This window comes from Theropithecus gelada, chromosome 9, assembly GCF_003255815.1.
Source record: "Theropithecus gelada isolate Dixy chromosome 9, Tgel_1.0, whole genome shotgun sequence".
NCBI lineage: Eukaryota > Metazoa > Chordata > Mammalia > Primates > Cercopithecidae > Theropithecus > Theropithecus gelada.
Genome location: NC_037677.1, coordinates 59854780 through 59875960, shown reverse-complemented (window position 1 = coordinate 59875960; position 21181 = coordinate 59854780). Strand labels below are relative to the sequence as shown.

The window sequence follows — 21181 nt, the reverse complement described above, 5'->3', positions numbered from 1 at the left end:
AGAAGACTGACTTGAAGCAGGTAAGTTTGGGAATGTCCTCACCAACTACAGGTAGGTCTGTCTCCTTGTTAGCCACAAAGTCTACAGACTATGGTAAGATTATGGCAGTGGTTCATGGTTTTGCCCAGGTTATGCACGGTCCATTTTGCTCTGCTTGCAAAGTACTCAGCTGTCAGAAGCAGAGCAAAATGGACCATGCATAACCTGAGCAAAGAACCAGCACCATAATTTGACAATGTGTAACCTTGCAAAGAACCAGTACCATAACCTTTTGCCCAGGTTATGCATGGTTTGCTTACCCTTGGCTATAGGTTTTACTCTAGTCTCACTTAGTACCACTCTACACTCATACATTCAAAGTATACTGATATTTTAGGTGCGTATTTTCACCAGTTCTCACTGGGTCTCCTGGTGAGCTATGGTTAAAGTGAGCAATGACGACCTCAAGTACTCAACTGTCATAAAGGAACAGGGAAAGGTGAGTTCTGCTTGATATGTATGATGGCAGATTCTGGCTGATGCATCAACATACTTTTGTGAGCTGACACGGTATGATATGAGTCGGAAATTTCCATCTGGAGGAATAAATGACAAAACTCTTTCAGATTCCCAACGCTTGAACCGGATGCAGGGGTGGAAGCTGACGTCATCCAGAAGCCTAGGGTTCTGTCAAGAAAACAGAAGACAGCCGTGTTCATAGAGCATAATGAATATGGGAACTGTACTTAGATACCTTGACAAATCAATATGTTCCCTGAAGATAAAGCAGTCATGGAAGAGTTTATGACCACATCTACACAACCTTATAGTTTCACAATGCTTTAAAGTTTGTAAATATTTTATGTACATTATTTTATTGAATTTCAATAACCATAAAGGAGAAAAGGCAAGTAGTATTATTTCCCTTTAACAGATTAAAAAACTGAGGTTCAGAGGACTTAAGGTCAGAACAAACTGGTGACAACACCAGAAGTCAGTTCTCTTAATTGTTCCTAGCAGTATGTCATGCTGACTCTAAAATGATAAAAAAGACCAATGTCCTTTCATATCAGCAAAGCAAATAATTACTCAGTAAAAATGATACTGGATATTTGCAGAAGCCAGCCAGCCAATTTTAAGCCCTTTCTAGCACACTCAGGCAAAGACCTCCCTTAGCCTTTCCATAAAGACCACGCTCATCATGTAAGTGACTGTCTTAGGAAACTCTGCTAGGAATATTTCTGAGACAATCCTTTGCAATCTAAGATGCAAACTTATCTCAATATTTATCATTTCATTTAGTACTTCACATGTATTAGGCATTCAAGGGGCTATAAAACAGGAGAATAAAACTTACCATGAAAGAAAGGGAGAGATCGGGCATTCCAGATAGTTTAATGCAAGCATCAATGACCCCCTGAATTTCGGCAAAGACTGTAGATCCTGAAGAAAGAAAGAAAAAGGAAGATAACATCAACGGAATATGAGTCTTAACTAGAGCTATCACTTTTTATTTTTATTTATTTATTGTTTTTAGAAACAGAGTCTTGCTCTGTTGCCAAGGTTGGAGTGCAGTGGCACGATCACAGCTCACTGCAGCCTCACTCCTGGGCTCAAGTAACCCTCCCGCCCTAGCCTCCCGAATAGCTGGGAATATAGGCGCGTGCCATGACACCTAGCCCAACAATCACTATATTTAGAATAATGGAGATACCCTCTGGGTGTCAGACTTACTGAAGCTTTACATCTCTATTAACAGGTCAGGGGACAAGGTCCATACCTAACTCTGGTTGGAATATGATAATTTTTCTTTTTTTTTTAAGAGATGAGGTCTTACTAGCTAGTCCCAGCTGGCCCCCAGAGTAACTGGGACTACAGGTATGCCACTGTAGAATATAATTTTTTTTTTTTTTTGAGACAGGGTCTTTCTCTCTCACCCAAGTTGGAGTGTAGTAGTGCTATGACAGCTCACTGCAGCCTCAACCTCCTGGGCTCAAGCAATCCTCCCACCTCAGCCTCCCAAGCAGCTGGTACTACAGGCATGCACCTCCATGCCCGGCTAATTTTTGTATTTTTTTGTAGAGACAGGGTCTTGTTACATTGCCCAGGTTGGTCTCGAACTCCTGAGCTCAAGCAATCTGCCTACCTCAGCCTCCCAAAGTGCTGGGATTACAGGTGTGAACTACCATACCCAGCCAGAATATGCTAATTCTAAGGAAAATTAAACTGTCTCCTTTATGGAGCCAACCCTGTAAGATGACTGGATATGAGTTTAAAACATATGAGGCCAGGCACAGTGGCTCATGCCTGTAATCCCAGCGTGTAGGGAAGCCGAAGTGGGTAGATTATCTGAGCTCAGGAGTTTGGGACCAGCCTGGGTAACATGGCGAAACCCCATCTCTACTAAAAATACAAAAAATTAGCCAGGCGTGGTGGTGTGTGCTTGTAGTCCCAGCTACTCGAGAGGCTGAGGCAGGAGAATTGCTTGAACCCAGAAGGCGGAGGTTGCAGTGAGCCGAGACCGCAACACTGTACTACAGCCTGGGCGACAATGTGAGACTCTGTCTCAAAAACAAAATAAAACAAACCAAAAACATTTTCAATAGAATTTTAAAATGAGGCAAGGGTATTATGAAATGGACTAAGTCAACTTTTAAGAACTAGGATCCATAATAGAAAGATCTCTCTTTCTTTTAGAGACAGGGTCTCCCTCTGCCATCCAGGCTGGAGTACAGTGGTGTGAACATAGCTCACTACAGCATTGAACTCCTGGGCTCGAGCAATTCTCCTGCCTCAGCCTCCTGAATAGGTGGGATTAAGGAACCTATGCCGGCCGGGCGCGGTGGCTCAAGCCTGTAATCCCAGCACTTTGGGAGGCCGAGACGGGTGGATCACGAGGTCAGGAGATCGAGACCATCCTGGCTAACACGGTGAAACCCCGTCTCTACTAAAAATACAAAAAACTAGCCGGGCGAGGTGGCGGGCGCCTGTAGTCCCAGCTACTCCGGAGGCTGAGCCAGGAGAATGGCGGGAACCCGGGAGGCGGAGCTTGCAGTGAGCTGAGATCCGGCCACTGCACTCCAGCCCGGGCTACAGAGCAAAACTCCGTCTCAAAAAAAAAAAAAAAAGGAACCTATGCCTAGCTAATCTTTTAAATTTTTGATAGATACGGAGTCTCGCTATGTTGCCTAGGCTGGTCTTCAACTCCTGGGCTCAAGTGATTTTACTGCCTAGGCCTCCCAAAGTGCTGGGATTACAGGTGTGAGCCACCGTGCCTGGCAAAAATCTGTTATTCTATAAGATGGCATGTTATAATGAAAAGGGCACTCATGGAAGAGAAGATATTGACTATAATTCACAACAAACCATCACTACATGTTAACAAGTTGTGTGACTTGGAACAGTTCACTTAACCCTTCTGGGCTTTCCTTATGTATAAAATAAATGTAAGGGAAGGACTAATTTTTTTTTTTTTTTCAGATGGAGTCTCGCTCTGTCACCCAGGCTGGAGTGCAGTGGTGCAGTCTTGGCTCACTGCAACCTCTGCCTCCTGGGGTCAAGCAATTCTCCTGCCTCGGCCTCCCGAGTAGCTGGGATTACAGGCGCCTGCCACCATGCCCAGTTAATTTTAGTATTTATAGTAGAGACGAGGTTTTACCATGTTGGCCAGGCTGGTCTTGAACTCCTGACCTCAAGTGATCTGCCTGCCATGGCCTCCCAAAGTGCTGGAACTACAGGAGTGATCCACCATGTCCGGCCGCTATTCTTAATAATAAAATTTTATGATTCTTATGGAGTACCATTGTTTTGTCTGGTTAAAAAGATAATTAGATTGGGTGTGGTGGCTGATGCCTGTAATCTCAGCACTTTGGGAGGCTGAGGTAGGTAAAATGCTCGAGCCCAGGAGTTCAAGACCAGCCTGGGCAACATGGTGAGACTCTGTCTGTACAAAAAATAAAAATAACAGCTAGCCAGGCATGGTGGCATGTGGTGTGTACCTCCTGACTGGCTGGGACTATAGGCTACTCAGGAGTCTGAGGTAGGAGGATCGCATGAGCTGGAGGTCAAGGCTGCAGTAAGTAGGGACTGCACCAGTGCACTCTAGTCTGGGCAAAAGAGCAAGACCCTGTATTTAAAAAAAAAAAGAAAGAAAGTGAAAAGATAGGGGCTTTTATCAGAAGTACTGCACATAATGTAGTAGCAAAAGCATGGTATATGGTAGATTTTCAATAAATGTTAGAAGGAATACATAGCAAGAGGTAGAGTTACATAGGGTAATAATTAGCTTAAAGTAAGGCATTATCAGTTCTGATTTACATGTTTGGCAGACCTCAACTAGTGGTTATGAAAATTATATGTAACCTATGGGCAAAATAAACAGATTTATGGGCCAGGTGCAGTGGCTCACGCCTGTAATCCCAGCACTTTGGGAGGCCAAGGCAGGTGGATCACTTGAGGTCTGGAGCTCGAGACCAGCCTGGCCAACATTGTGAAACTGCGTCTCTACTAAAAATACAAAAAAATGAGCCAGGGCCAGGAGCAATGACTCACGCTTGTAATTCTAGCACTTTGGGAGACTGAAACAGGCGGATCACCTGAGGTCAGGAGTTCAGGCGGATCACCTGAGGTCAGGAGTTCGAGACCAGCCCTGACCAACATGGAGAAACGCTATCTCTACTAAAAACACAATATTAGCTGGGCGTGGTGGTGTATGCCTGTAATCCCAGGTATATGGGAGGCTGAGGCAGAAGAATCGCTTGAACCTGGGAGGCAGAGGTTGTGGTGAGCCGAGACTGCACCATTGCACTCCAGCCTGGGCAATGAGAGCGAAACTGCATCTGAAAAAAAAAAATTAGCCAGGTATGGTGGCTCATGCCTGTAATCCCAGCTACTTGGGAAGCTGAGGCAGCAGGATCGCTTGAACCCAGGAGGTGAAGGTTCCAGTGAGCCGAGATCATGTCACTGCACTCCAACCTGGGCAACAGTGAGATCCCATCTCAAATAAATAAATAAACAAACAAACTAACAAACAGATTTAAAAATCATCAGATAATGAATGCCTTTCTACTAAAACCATACTGCCAAAGGACTTCAATTTTCTTTTCTTTCTTCTATTTTTTTTTTTTTTGTTGAGACACAGCCAGGCTGGAGTGCAATGGTGTAATCTTGTCTCATTGCAATCTCTGCCTCCCAGGTTCAAGCAATTCTGCCTCAGCCTCCTGAGTCGCTGGGATTACAGGTGTGTGCCACCACACCTGGCTAATTTTTCTTATCTTTAGTAAAGACAGAGTTTCACCATGTTGGCTAGGCTGGTCTCAAACTCTGACCTCGTGTTCCACCTGTCTTGGCCTCCCAAAGTGCTGGGATTACAGGCGTGAGCCACTGTGCCTGGCCAGGACTTCAGTTTTCTATTCATCTGTGTCAGATGAATTGTTTTTCCCCAAATAAGATGACATGCACACAATTACCTGATTTATCTATAATTGCGTCTATTTCTTCAACGACATCAAAATAGGCTTCATTGTTTGTGTACTTTACCCCTGCCCGACGCCATGGTATGTTGGACAGCTGCCCAGTGGGGAGTGTGTCCCCAACATTACTACTGCCTAGAAACCCAAAAAGAAGGCAAAGTTGATGTGTAAAACAGTCATGAGAAAATGTATTACTGGGAAAAAGAAAGCTGCTTCTTTAATGTTTGGATTTTTCTTAATGAACTTGTGGATGGTCTCTAGAATTGTCAGACATTTCCATACCAACATGATCAAATTTCTAGAAGAGAAAAATAGGCCATGTGGCCCTCTGTTTACCTGCCAAACCAGGTTAAATTTATTTACTTATCTTTTGCTTCCTGTGTGTTAACAGTAACCTAATCTAATTCCAGTGGCTCAAAAACAGATTCTCTGCCACTGATGAAAAAAGAGGCTGGTTGTTTCAAAATCTTCTGCCAATAAAATGTCTCCACTGAGAATACAGAGTTATAACTAGGCCCTTCAGTATTCAACTTTAATTTACACGAGATGCTGCCAAGCAGGCCTCAGTGGAGTAAATGGAATCTGGGCTTTTCCTATTTTAAGGTCGACATACCCATATGGCTGCAATATAGCTAGTGTTCAGTATCCAGCTAATTTCCTGGTAAACTGACACATGTCTAAAAATAAGTGTGGTTGTCCAAAACACCTATCTTTGAGCGGTGACTTACTTAACATTTTGGTTAATTTATATTTCCAATTCGAAAGTACTACATACTTAAAAACAACAACAAAAAGGTGGAGTTCAGAAAGGTGGTTTAAAGAAAAACACTAGACTTCTTACTAACAAAATACATCTACCATTAACATTTTTGTTAATATTATGGTATTAACGTTTTAATATAATATTAACATTTTGGTATATTTCTTTAAACATTTCCACCACCAGAAGGTTGCATTTTTTTCTATTGTGATAATTTTTGGTTTTTAATTGCACTTTAAAATACAGTCACAATCATACTGTATCTATAATTTTGCAGTCTACTTATGATTGGTGTTCCTACCTGCAACCTACAATCATGTTATCTTCCTGCTCAAAAACCTTCAATGGTTGATCACTGACTTTATGATAAAAGCTAAATATTTAGCCTAGCTTTGAAGGACTTTCTCTACTTTTTAATCTGATCTCTAACTTCTCAACTGAAAAACAGTTCTGCTTCTGCATTAATAAAACTTTAGGTTTTTCTCTTTCATGTGTGTTTTTTTCTCATACAGTTCCACCTATGGAGAATGCTCTTACTCCTCCCTCACTTCCTGAATTCTACTGATTCTCCAAGGTGGCCGCCCACCACAGTTCAGGAGGGAATACTTCATTAATGGAACCATTCTCTTGAACTTTGTAATATACTGCCTTATGAATCTGTTATGTTTTGCATTCTATATTTTAGTAACTTTTCTCTGACTATAAAATACATGTTTATTTTGGAAAATTAAAAAGTATAAAGCAAAAATAAAGATAATCTGTATTTCTTTAGCTGGGTATAATCATTGTAAATATTTAGAACTTTTTGGTCTGAGTGAATATTTATATATAAGAATAATTTTTTCAGTTTTGTGCTGACTTTTCAATTTAACATTATATCATGTGTATTTTCCAATGCTATTACATTATCTGTGAAGTATGGAATTGCTTTTTAAAGTCTTATACAGTTATTTACTTATTTTAATTTTTTTTCCAACATCCCATTCAGAGTATAAGTTTTAGGAGCACAGACATGCCATCTTATCTTTCTTTGAATTTCTCTCAACATTCACCCTTACACAGAGGATGAATAAAGAGCTGCTGAATGATCTTTTTCTTACAGGCCTCTCTCACCTCATTTTTAGGTGAAGGCACTGGAGAGGGGTTTACAGTGGTGGACAGTGGAGTTGGAGTGGCATATAACATTTCACAGGAATCTTTCTCTAAAAGACTTTAAAGCTTTCGAAAGAACATTGGCATCTGGGTGTGCCTAATTTCTAGCTACACTCAAGAATTAAACCCAACTGGAAGCTTACAACATAAGTACAGGCCCACAATGCATGCGATCTCATGAGTAAACTATTTTTCTATTTTTTCTTAATACATCTTCTGCGTGCATAAAAACAAAGACTCGGAGGATATTGTAGTACTGTGGTTAAGAGTCTTAAATTTTCTATTCTCTAGTAATTGTGGAGTAGCAGCATACCAGTTATGTTATTTTAAACATTAAAATGCCAGTCTATAAATGGACTAAATTCTCTTCTAAGTGGGCTCATATGCTGGCTTCTTTAGGACTAACTGGAACAATTTATTCAGTCTTAGTATTTAGCGTTAAATAATGGTAATAATATTGTTGTGGTATTTTAGAAAAAAAAAAGAGTAATAACCAAAAGTTCTTTATCACTTAAAGTCTAGCCTCTTTCTAGAGAAAATAAATATACAATACATCCATTTTAACTTTACCAGTAACTTTAATTATGGCTGAATTGTACTACCTTAATAATACATCAGATCATGAGCAATAATGAGTTGTTAACAAAGTTTTAATTGCTCAGTTACCAGTAAAGTATGTTTTCATCTTACCTGTAATAGAGTTGACAACAGACCGTAGAATTGTTGGCGGTTTAATTAATTCTTTCAAAATGTTAGATTCGGTAGCCAGTGGAAATCCATTGTCTAACATTTCTTCTAAGAGTTCATATACTATGACCACATTATCCTTAATTGCAGCCTCTGAACACTCACCAAAGTAGTCCTGACAAAATACACAATATCACACAATGGAAGGCACAAAGAAAGGCTTGCTAAATACTTTTTTTTCTGAAGAACAAACTTACAGTAGCATTATTCATTGCTTAAGATGCTGAACATATGTAAAACAGAGCCAGGGAAAAAACCCTCCATAGTCCGGGCACGGTGGCTTATGCCTGCAATCCCAGCAATTTGGGAGGCTGAGGTGGGTGGATCACTTGAGGTCAGGAGTTCAAGACCAGCCTGGCCAACATGGTGAAACCCTGTCTCTACTAAAAATACAAAAATTAGCTGAGTGTGATGGTGCACACTTGTGGTCCCAGCTACTTGGGAGGCTGAGGAGGGAGGATTGCTTGAACCCGGGAGGCGGAGGTTGTGGTGAGCCAAGAGCACGCCACTGCACTGCAGCCTAGGCGACAGAGTGAGACTCTGTCTCAAACAAAAAAAACAAGCAAACAAAAAAAAACCCTCTATAGTCCTAACATTATTCCTCAGTATTTTCTTGATATTTCTAGCCTGAATTTAATTCCTATTACACATTATACTAGAAAGTATTGAGACATTAAATTGGAATTTGAGCTATAAACTTCATTCACCCTGATTAACTATCCCAACATACACATAGATAAGCTTAAATTGTTTGGTATATTCAGCAAGACAAGACAAAATAATAAAACGTAAATACAGAAGAGTTCATAACCAATGAAAATCTTGAGACTATTGAGAGAACTGTATGTGGAGGGCATTATTGTTTCCTGATGATATGCAGTCATCCCTTGGTAGTTGTGGGGAATTAGTTCCAGGATCCCCTGTGGATACCAAAACTCACAATTCTCAAGTCCCTGACATAAAATGGCATAGTATTTGCACATCACTTATACACATCGCCCTATATACTTTAAATCACCTCTAGATTACTTGTAATATCTAACACAATGTAAATGCTATGTAACTATTTGTTATACTGCATTGTTTAAGTAATAATGAGGAGAAGAAGTTTGTACATATTCAGTTCAATTTTTTTGTTCAAATATTTGCCATGTAAGGTTCGGTGAACTCATGGATGCAGAACCCATGTATATGGAGAGCCAACTGTAATTTGTAATACATATAAAAAATAGTAAATACAGCAGCCATGTGTGCAACTGTACACCACATAGAAAAGGGTTTATGAATTTATGCTTAAACAGAGAGAAACAGACAGTAAACATCAAAACCTGGGTAATTAAATAATATAATCATGTCTCACCTCCAGCTAACTTGGGTCATTTAAGTTAGAAAGGTATGATAGATAACCAACCTGAAAAGTGTCAGCAACTCGATGTAGGAACTCAATTACAAAGAGAGGTGGCACTTCAGTCTGTATGACAGATACAAAGAAGAGCTTATCCCGGTAGATACTGATGAGGTAGTGGTGAGGTGTTGAAATGACAGGTGGTACATTTTCAACATCAGCAGCTTTCTCTTGAGCTTCAAAGAAATAATCACAGACAGACTGGCTCACAACGCTCTTCCAGTGCTTCTCTAGAAATATGTCACCGGAACAGTTTATGAGAAATAGACTGTGGATCATTTTCTGTTGGGGCAAAGAAAGGTTTAAATTTATTATACATTAAATATTATTTAACATATACAAAAAGATTATACACTTTGACCAAGTGGGACTTATTCCAAGAATGCAAAAATCAATCAATATGATATACAACTAGAACTAAAACAATCATTTCAAAAGGTGCAGAAATTGCATTTGACAAAATCCAACATCATTTTACAAAAAAAAAAAAAAAAACGAAAAGCCAAGCCACTTAAGAACAAAAAGAAACCTCCTCAGCCAGGCTTGGTGGCACATGTCTGTAATCCCAGCACTTTGGGAGGCCGAGGCGGGTGGATCACCTCAGGTCAGGGGTTTGAGACCAGCCTGGGCAACAGGGCAAAACACCATCTTTACAAAAAATACAAAAATTAGCTAAGCATGGTGGTGCTTGCCTGTAGTCCTAGATACTCAGGAGGGTGAAGCAGGAGAATTGCTTGAGCCCAGGAGGAAGGTTGAGGCTGTAGAGAGCTAAGATTGTGTCACTGCACTCCAGCCTGGGTGACCAAGTGAGACACTATCTTAAAAAAAAAAAAAAAAAAAATTCCTTCATCTGATGAAAACCCCAAAGCTAATACTATATTTAATGGTGAAAGACTGAACACTTCCTCCTTAATAACAAAACCAAACAAGGATGTCCAGTCCCATCATTTCTATTCAACATGGTACTGGAGGTTTGACCCATGGCAATTAAGCAAGAAAATAAAACAAAAGGCTTCCAAATTAGAAGATACAATCTTGTATATAGAAAACCATAAGGAACACACACACACACACACCCCCCTATTAGAGTTAATAAATTTAGTTCAGCAAGCTTGCAGGATACAAGTCAATATACAAATCAATTATATTTCTATCCACTATAGCTATAAAATACTAAAAATAGGCTGGGCATTGTAGCTCATGCCTGTAAACTGTGGGAGGCTGAGGAAGGAGGATTGCTTGCGCTCAGGAGTTTGACCAGTCTGGGCAACATAGTGAGACCTCATCTCTATTGAAAACAACAACAACAACAACAAAAAACTGAAAATGAAATTAAGAAAACAATTTCAGGCCTGGCACAGCGGCTCATGCCTATAATCCCAGCACTTTGGGAGGCTGAGGCAGGCGGATCACCTGAGGTCGGGAGTTCAAGACCACTGGCCAACATGGAGAAACTCCGTCTCTACTAAAAAAAAAAAATGCCGGGCGCGGTGGCTCACGCCTGTAATCCCAGCACTTTGTGAGGCCGAGGCGGGCGGATTGTGAGGTCAGGAAATCGAGACCATCCTGCCTAACACGGTGAAACCCCGTCTCTACTAAAAAAAAAAAAAAAAAAAAAGAAAAAAAAAAAGCCAGGCGTGGTGGCGGGCGCCTCTAGTCCCAGCCACTTGGGAGACTGAGGCAGGAGAATGGCGTGAACCCAGAGGCGGAGCTTGCAGCCAACCGAGATCGCGCCACTGCACTCCAACCTGGGCGAGAGAGCGAGACTCTGTCTCAAAAACAAAAGCAAAACAAACAAAAAACAAAATTAGCTTGGTGTGGTGGTGCATGCCTGTAATCCCAGCTACTAGGGAGGCTGAGGTAGGAGAATCACTTGAACCTGGGAGGTGGAGGTTGCAGTGAGCTGAGATGGCGCCACTGTACTGCAGCCTGGGCAACAAGAGTGAAACTCTGTCTCAAAAAAAAAAAAAAAAAAAAAGAAAGAAAGAAAAAAAAAAAAAAAAGAAAATGCTTGTAATCCCAGCTGTCAGGGAGGCAGAGGTGGGAGGACAGCTTGAGTCCAGGAGTTTGAGACCTGCCTGGGCAATATAGCGAGACCCTGTTCTCCACAAAAAGGAAGAAAAAAAAAAGACCAAAAAAAAAAAATAATAATTTCATTTACAATAGCATCAAAAAATTTAAATACGTAGAAAATAAATTTAACAAGAGAAATACAAGACTTGTATACCAAATATTACAAAACGTCAGTGAAATAAATGAAAAAGACCTAAAAAATTGAAAGATATTCCATGTTCATGGATTGGAAGACTTGATATTTTTAAGATAGCAACATTTCCCAAACTTACCTACACTTTCAATACAATCCCTATTAAAATCCCAGCTGCCTTTTTGTGGAATTGGACAGGCTAATCCGCAAATTCATACGGAAATGAAAAAGATCAACAGTCAAAACAATCTTGGCTGGGTGCGGTGGCTCACGGTTGTAATTCCAGCACTTGGGGAGGCCGAGGTGGGTGGATCACGAGGTCAGGAGATCGAGACCATCCTGGCTAACATGGTGAAACCCCGTCTCTACTAAAATTAGCCGGCCGTGGTGGCACGCGCCTGTAGTCCCAGCTACTCGGGAGGCTGAGGCAGGAGAATCGCTTGAACGCAGGAGGCGGAGGTTGCAGTGAGCCGACACCCAAGATTGCACCACTGCACTCCGGCCTGGGTGACAGAGCGAGACTCCGTTTCAAAAAACACAACAAAACAAAACAAAAACACAAAAAAACAAACCCAGCTGCCTTTTTGTGGAATTTGACAGGCTAATCCTAAAATTCATATGGAATTGAAAAAGATCAACAGCCAAAACAATCTTGAAAAGGAACAACAGGGGCGAAGGGGGCGGGGTGCGCCCTCCCTCCCCGGCCAGGGCGCTTGGGAGCAGGGACCTACGCCTGCAGCTGAGCATCCTTCCTGGGGGCCACTCTGCCGTGGAGCCACTCTGCTGTTCCAGGGACCTGGGAGGAGCCCTTGGTTCCCGCACACATCCATCCCAGTCGGAGCCTGCGTTTCCTGAGCCGGGATCTGGGGCGAGACGGTGAGCTCAAGCCCCACGTCCTCGTCTGCCTTGGGGCGCTCCTGGCCAGCTGGTCGCCCTAGGTTAAAGTCACCTTACACCTGTAACCGGTGGACTTTCCTACACACCTTTGCAAGCCTTTCTGTGCTGACCAGAGCCTTCAAAGCGGGGTCTTCTGCCTTTACTTTTGGAAAAGCTTTTTATTTTGAAATATTTGACTGACTTACAAAAGACTTCCCCTCACACTTGACATGATTGACAAAAGGTCTGAAATGCTTCATCTATAGTCTGATTTACTATGGAAAAAGAATTGGGGGGATGCTTACAAAAATATGTAGAATGTAAAAAGATTGAAAAAATATATTTTTGAATTTTTTTTAAAAAAGAAAAGGAACAACAAAGACGGATAACTCGTGCTTCCTGATTTCAAAACTTACTACAAAACTACTGTCTGGTATTGGCACAAGGACAGATATACAGATCAATAGAACATTAACCCTTACATTTATGGTCAACTGATTTTCAACAAGGGTGCCAAGACCTGGGTGACCAGTTGGAGAGAGAACAACCTTTTCAACAAATGGTACTGGAACAACTGGATTTCCACATACAAAAGAATGAAATTGGATACAAAAAGCAACACAAAATGTATCAAAGACCTACTTGGAAAAGCCAAAATGATAAAACTCTTAGAAAAAAATATGCATAGATTTTGACTCTGGGTTAGACAATGTTTTTAAAGATATGATACCAAAAGTACAGGCAAGAAAAATAAAAAATAGATAACCTAGAGTCCATCAAAATTAAAACTTTAGTGCTTCAAAGGACATTATCAAGAAAACAAAAATCCACAAAATGAGAGTAAATATTTGAAACCATATATCTTAAAGGAACCCCTATCTGGAAAATATAAAGAACTTTTACTCAACAATAAGAAGGGGCAGGTGTGGTGACTCACAACTGTAATCCTAGCACTCTGAGAGGCTGAGGAGGGAGGACTGCTTGAGACCAGGAGTTTCAGACCCCGTCTCTACAAAAAAAATTTAAAAATTAGCCAGGCATAGTGGCTCACATCTGTAGTCCCTGCTACTTGGGAGGCTGAGGTGGGAGGATTGCCTGAGTCCAGGAGTTTGAGGCTGCAGTGAACTATAATCCCACCACTGCACTCCAGCCTGGGTGACAGAGGGAGACCTTGCCTCTAAAACATATACATAAACAAGCCACTTAAAAAGTGGGCAAAGGATTTGAAAAGAATTTATCCAAAGAATATATACATACAAACGAATCTTACAAATATGATGTTGAATAAATGAAGCCAGATGCAAAAGAATATACCCAGTATGATTTCATTTATATGAAGTTATAGAACAGGCAAAACTAATCTATGTTAAATCAAATGGTTTCCTTTATGGAGAGTGGAGGGCCATGGGGATGATCTTCAAGGGTGCTGGTAATGTTTTCTTTTTTTTTTTTTTTTTTCCTTTTTTTTTGGGATGGAGTTTTGCACTGTGGCCCAGGCTGGAATGCAATGGCGTTATCTCGGCTCACTGAAACCTCCGCCTCCCAGGTTCACGAGATTCTCCTGCCTCAGCCTCCCTAGTAGCTGGGATTACAGGCACACACTGCCACGCCCAGGTAATTTTTTTTTTTTTTTTTTTGTATTTTTACTAGAGAGGTTTCACTATGTTGGCCAGGCTGGTCTCGAACTCCTGACCTCGAGATCTGCCTGCCTTGGCCTCCCAAAGTGCTAGGATTACAGGAGTGAGACACTGCACCCGGCCAATGTTTTATGTCTTGATCTGCATGATGCTTACAAACTGTGTTCTGTTTATGATAACTCATTAGGCTTTACATTATGATTTGAATACTTTTCTGAGTGTTAGTTATGCTTCTTATAAAAGGTATATTGTTCCTGCAATATAGGGGACAATGGAAAAATGTCTTAATTATCTTACCTTGTTCCTATCTTTTACGTGTATAACCACCAGTGTCAGGTTTTAGTCTAGTGGCTCAATCATTCCAAGTAATAGTACTATATCATAAATGCAGTCTAAGAAGAAAGAATTTAAAACCTATGAATACAGTTTCTATGAATGAAAATAAATTCCAAAGAGGAAAGGAAGACTTTCCAAAATTGATTCATTTGATTCCGTTGACATAGAAAACAACATCAACCCTTTATGAAAGCAGCTGACATTTAAAGAATATGTGGTGATGATCTCCCCTTCCCATTGGACACATGTTCAGTAGTTATCAAGTAAATAATACTAATTACTAAGATACGTTTTAGTAATTATTGTCTCAATAAAGTATGAACACTGTTAACTGTTTAGGGTTCCCGTTTAATTAGAAACAAAAAAGTTTCTTTGTTTAAAGCCCTCGTTTAGCCAAGCAATCAACTTGAGTTATTAGCAATAAACTCTGACACCTCAGGATTGGAACCTGCCATATTTTTCTACTTTATCTAGTCAGATGATTTGCTTAGTAGGCTTGCTTGGTGTCTTATATTTCTCTCTGGGTATTAATATAAGTGCCATTAGAATACTCAGCCTTGCTATATAGAAACTGCTGATTTTAACTATAATCTTAGCTGATAAATTTTCACTTTCATTTTTTAAATGAAACAAGAATATCCAACCATAGGATATGCAACTAAATTTTTATTATTACACCTTTTTCTTAGAATAAAATTAGCATCTGAAATATAAAATATGACTTCAAGAGGAGCACTGTAATCCACAAGGAGACTCAGATTTGAGCACTTCAGGTGAGTCACATATGGAACACAGCATTCTTTGCAAAAATTAATCTTTCGGCTCCATTCAATGTGGTTATTTTTGGCCAGGCACAGTGGCTCACGCCTGTAATCCCAGCACTTTGGGAGGCCAAGACCGGTGGATTACCTGAGGTCAGGAGTTCAAGACCATTCTGGCCAACATGGCAAAACCCTGTCTCTACTAAAAATACAAAAATTAGTCGGGAATGGTGGTGTGCGCCTGTAATCCCAGCTACTCGGGAATAAGCTTTTTTTGTTTGTTTGTTTGAGCAGAGTCTCCCTCTGTCACCCAGGCTGGAATGCAGTGGTGTGATCTCTGTTTACTGCAACCTCTGTCTCCCAGGGTCAAGCACTTCTCGTGCCTCAGCCTCCTCAGTAGCTGGGATTACAGGTGTGGGCCACCATGCCCAGCTAATTTTTCTGTTTTTAGTAGAAATGGGGTTTCATCATGTTGGCCTCAAGTGATCCGCCTGCTTTGGCCTCCCAAAGTGAAGCTACTGTACTCAGTCCCCATTCAAAGTGTTTTATTCATTAAAGATAATGAATAATACTATAAATGAATTAATACTATCTAAAATGTATTGAGTACTTATTATGGGCCAGACACCATTCTAGACACTTTATCGCATCCTATTTTCACAATGTTATGCTATAAATACTACTCTTATCCCCATTTTACAGACAAGACAATGTCATCTCAGAAAAGTTAGGTCAGTTACCTAAGATCACGCAGTAAGCTAGGATTCAAACCTAAATCCAGCTGAATTCTGAGCTCCTGCTCTTATCTACCTCGCAGAGACTAATTATTAGGAACACATTCTAATACAGCACTGTCCAACAGGGCTTTCTGCAATGATAGAAATGTCCTTTATCTGTGCTAATATGGTAGCCACTACATACATGGCTATTGAGCACTTGAAATGTGGCTAATGCACCCAATACTGAAATTTTAATTTTTTTTTTTTTCTTTGAGACAGGGTCTTGCTCTGTCGCCCAGGCTGGAGTGCAACTGTGTCATCTTGGTTCACTCCAATCCCCACCTCCAGAGCTCAAGTGATCCTCCCGCTTCAGTCTCCTGAGTAGCGGGGCTTACAGACGTGCATCACCACACTCAGATGATTTTCAAAGTTTTGTTTTGTAGAGACAAGGTCTGCCTATATTGCCCAGGCTGGTCTTGGACTCTTGGGCTCAAGTGATCTTCCCACCTTGATCTCCCAAAGTTCTGGGATTACAGGTGCGAGCCATCAAGCCTAGCCTGAAGTTTTAATTTTAATTAATTTAAATTTAAATAACCATATGTGGTTAGTAGTCAATATATTGAACAGTGCATGAGTGTGCTGCTTCAGCTTATGATTTATTTATTTATTTTTTGAGATGGAGTTTCGCTCTGTTGCCCAGGCTGGAGTGCAATGGTGTGATCTCTGCTTACCACAACCACCGCCTGCTGGGTTCAAGCGATTCTCCTGCCTCAACTTCCCGAGTGGCTAGGATTATAGGCATGTGCCACCATGCCCAGCTAATATTCTGTATTTTTAGTAGAAATGGGGTTTCACCATGTTGGCCAGGCTGGTCTCGAACTCCTGACCTCGTGATCCACCCGCCTCAGCCTCCCAAAGTGCTGAGATTATAGGCGTGAGCCACCGCATCCAGCCTAGCTTACGATTTAAGAGGAGATAAAAGACATTTCTTGTTTAGTTAGGAGCCAAAACACATTCTAGTTTTTACACTGAGGAAGTTTAATAAATTATTTAGAGTGGAAGTTATATTTAAAAGCACTGACACAGGTTATCTATAATCATTCATCCTATGGAAGGTATAGTTCACAAGGATTTATAGTGCTCCATTGCCACAATACACTCTAAAAGAGTTGCTTGTTCTGGAAGCAAGTGATTTTGTAGTTTCTTTATTTTAGGGCCAGATCTCTACTCATCCTCTTAAGCTGGTGAAAAATTCTTTCCAGGAAAGTTTCCACTGAAGTTGTTTTTATTGGCAGTAGTTCAGGTCTCAGAATACAGAAAGTTAAGCCAGCCTTCTAGATTTATTGTTGTTATCCTTAGTGCTGAGATGAAAGCATAACACTTGTAAGTTCTCGACTATGCTTAGCTTTAAAACCCATCTTAACCTTCTATAATAGGAAAAGAGAGCTTACTTCTTCTATCCATATTATGATCAAGGGTCTAATGCATATAACAATTAAATAATACCACACTTTGCAGTGTAAATAAGCCTGTTTCTTTAACTATTTATCATCCTTTTAGTCGCTGCAGTTATTTTTAAATTATTATTTTAATAAACTTTCTGGGAAAACTCCACACTCATTATCACCACAACCATCTTTTTGTTCCTAGTGGCTTTTGAGTCATAAAACAGAATTCTCCCTGCTTATTTCAAAGACACTAGAAGAAACTGTGTTCAGAGGCAGACCCATCAGAGCTTTGACTGCAGCTTAAATACATCATAAATCCTTTTTACTAAACATTTTATAATCACCCTGGGTAATTCACAAGCAATGCATTTACAATAGTCAAAATATTCTTGGAAGTCAGTGTCTACAAACAAAAATGTATTCCTTCTATATATAATAGAATGGAGGCACAGAAGGGCCTATACTGAATATGAGAGAATGAGACCAGAAAAGCATCTACTCTTCTGATTCTCAGCCAATATCTTGACCACATATTCATTCAACACAGAGTTTTGAGGCACTGGGTATACAAGAACAAACAAAATTAGAGTTCCTACACTCACAGCATTTAGAGGTCAGCAGAGAAGACAACTTAATACAGTAGGATGTAATTCCTACGATGATACAGGAAATATAGTGTGCTATGGGAATCTACAAGGCTTAGAAGTGAGAGAGAACACAAGACAAAGAAATCCAGTATAAATTTAGCAAATTTGGAAGCTGGAGGGAAGAGGGGAGATGAAACTGGAGAAGGAGGGAAGCAGAGACTGATTGGTTCATGGAGCATGCTAAACTTGTTAAGGAGTTTGGACTTTATTCTTAGTGCAATGTAAAGTCATTTTATAATTTTTTTTGGTAATCATGCAATTTGATTTACATTTTTAGAAAGATTATACTAATTACACTGTGGAAACTGGATAGCTGGTAACTGAACACTGTGACACCAGTTGGGAGATGAGTGGTGATGGCCTGGACTAGAGTCTTGACTATGGGGATGGGGTACAGTGAAAAGATAAGATAAACATTTAGGTTTTGTGTTAAAAAACATTTAGGCTTGGACGAGGGGGTATGTGGAGATGAGAGAGATGTGTCACTTAGCCTGGTCCTGTGTAATCTGACCAGTTCTGGATATATCTGACCCAAATAAATATATTCAAAAAACTATTATATATACACTTCTGGTGCTTTAGAGAAGCCAGATTGGAATCAGAATTGTAAGTAATTAGGATTTTTTATTAATGGGAATTAACCACAATGAGAATTGAAACAAAAGAAAGAATGTGCATAGTATGAAGAGAGCGTAATCATGGCAGGAATTCCAACATTTGAGTAGCAGGTGGGTCAAGGAAGTGGACCTAAAGAATGACCGAGATGGGACTGAAGAGGCAAAAGAAAAAAAAGCAGGGTAGTTTTTAGTAACTATAGTATATTAGTGTATTTCCAGAAGAATGGAGGGGTAAATACTGTTACATGGCACAAAGAGGTTAAGCTACGAAAATTAAAAATGTCAGCTGGGCACGGTGGCTCACACCTGTAATCCCAGCACTTTGGGAGGCTGAGGTGGGCGGACCACCTGAGCCCGGGAATTTGAGACCAGCCTGGCCAACATGGTGAAATCCCATCTCTACTAAAAATACAAAAAAATTAGCTGGGTATGGTGGTGGGTGCCCGTAATCCCAGCTGCTCTGGAGGCTGAGGCAGAAGAATCGCTTGAACCCAGGAGGCAGAGGTTGCAGTGAGTCGAGATGGTGCCACTGCACTCTAGCCTGGATGACAGAGCGAGACTCCATCTCAACAACAAAAAAGAATTGAAAATGTCTGTTGATTTAAGAGTGTTTTTTAACTTTCTTTCCTTAATGCCTGCTAAGGAGCCTTTTTAGACTTCATCTTCTTACCACCCTGCCAATCAAATTCCTCACCCATAAAACTTTTTATTATTCTTTCTTTTTTAATTGTAAATTGACAAATTATAGTTGTATATATTTAGAGGTACCAGATGTTATGACTGATGAATAAAATGTGGAATAATTAACTGAAGCTAATTAATATCACCATAAAATTTTAATACCACAGAATATTCTCTGTTTATGTAATGTATTTGTGCTCTATACATAAAAAGAGTATATGTATTTTTTTCACCTCACAAGAAGCGGTTTTTATCTGCTTTGAGATTGCATGATTTAACACACAGAGGACATTGGTGATCTTGGTAAAAGTAGTTTTGGTGGGCTAGGTGTGGTGGCTCACACCTGTAATCCCAGCACTTTGGGAGGCTGAGGCGGGTGGATTATGAGGTCAGGAGTTCAAGACCAGCCTGGCCAACATGGCGAAACCCTGTCTCTACTAAAAATACAAAAGTTAGCTGGGTGTGGTGGCAGGCACCTGTAATCCCAGCTACTCGGGGGGCTGAGGCAGAAGAATCACTTGAACTCAGGAGGTGGAGGTTGCAGTGAGCTGAGATTATGTCACTGCACTCCAGCCTGGGTGACAAGAGCAAGACTCTGTCTCAAAAAAAAAAAAAAAAAAAGTAGTTTTGGTGGTAGTTCAGTGGAATGCTAGAAATAAGTGGGCTGGGAAATAAACAGCAAGAGGTGTAAAAAAAAATAGAGATATGTAGAGTAGATTCAAGAAGTCTAGCTGTGAAGAGGATGAAAAGACAGGAAAATAAATGCAGCAGTTCATAAAGTGAAGGAAGAATACATTTAAATGCTAAAGGAAAGGTGTGAATAGAGGGGAAAAAGCTGACACAGGAGAGAGGGAAAAACGGAAAGAGGACCCTGACACAGCAGGATAGCATGCTACTGGGAGACTAGGTGAAAGAGTTTGCCTTCTCTAAGGAGAAGGAACACTTTCTACTCTTCAGATTGAAGGGAAGGTTTGTATACTTGACTGCAGGCAGATGATGGTTCTCCTTCTCTGTGTAATGGGAGAGAGGTCATTTCCAAAGGGAGGGAGAAATCCTCTTCTCTGTAAATACCATGTGCTACTCGTGAATTGACATAGTACTGAGCTACTTAAAAATATTTAGCCTGCAAAGAACTCCAATAGAGTATGTGTATATGTATTTTTTTAAGAGTTAGGGTCTCGCTTTGCTGCCCAGGCTGAAGTGCAGTGGACCAATCATAGCTCACTATTACTTTGAACTCCTGGGCTCAAGTGATCCTTCTGCCTCATTCTGCCTCCGCCTCCTGAGTAGTCAGGACTACAACCATGCGCCACTAAGCCTGGCTAATGTTTAAATTTTTTGTAGAGATGGAGTCTCGCTATGTTGCCCAGGCTGATCTCCAACTCCTGGCCTCAAGTGATTTTCCCCCCTCACCCACCCAAAGTGCTAGGATTACAGGTGTAAGCTACTGCACTCTGTCTGCCAACAGTATATTGTTTTTTGGTTTTTTGTTTGTTTGTTTGTTGTTTTGAGACGGAGTCTCACTCTGTTGCCAGGCTGGAGTGCAGTGGCACGATCTCAGCTTACCACAACCTCTGCCTGCCGGGTTCAAGCGATTCTCCTGCCTCAGCCTCCTGAGTAGCTGGGACTACAGGCACATGCCACCACGCCCATATAATTTTTGTATTTTTAGTAGTGACAGGGTTTCTCCATGTTTGCCAGGATGGTCTCAATCTCTTGACCTCGTGATCCACCTGCCT

At 40.7% G+C, this 21181-nt stretch overlaps 1 protein-coding gene across 6 annotated transcripts in view; it reads right to left on the bottom strand.

Moving 5' to 3' along the window:
- AP3M1 (adaptor related protein complex 3 subunit mu 1) overlaps positions 1–21181 on the bottom strand; it is a 30206-nt gene that overhangs the window by 7119 nt on the left and 1906 nt on the right. For 3 of the 6 annotated variants that reach the window (XR_003121233.1, XM_025397579.1, XM_025397582.1), the window contains exons 2-6: positions 9521–9796; positions 8053–8224; positions 5448–5585; positions 1337–1422; positions 533–666 (exon numbers count right to left, since the gene is read on the bottom strand). Coding sequence is in view for 5 of the 6 variants with exons in the window: in XM_025397579.1 (XP_025253364.1) it covers positions 533–666; positions 1337–1422; positions 5448–5585; positions 8053–8224; positions 9521–9796 (806 nt within the window). In the remaining variant the exon portion in view is untranslated. Of the gene's footprint in view, positions 1–532; positions 667–1336; positions 1423–5447; positions 5586–8052; positions 8225–9520; positions 9797–10206; positions 10333–21181 lie in introns of all 6 variants that reach the window. The other 3 variants (XM_025397581.1, XM_025397580.1, XM_025397583.1) reach the window with 2 other exon arrangements.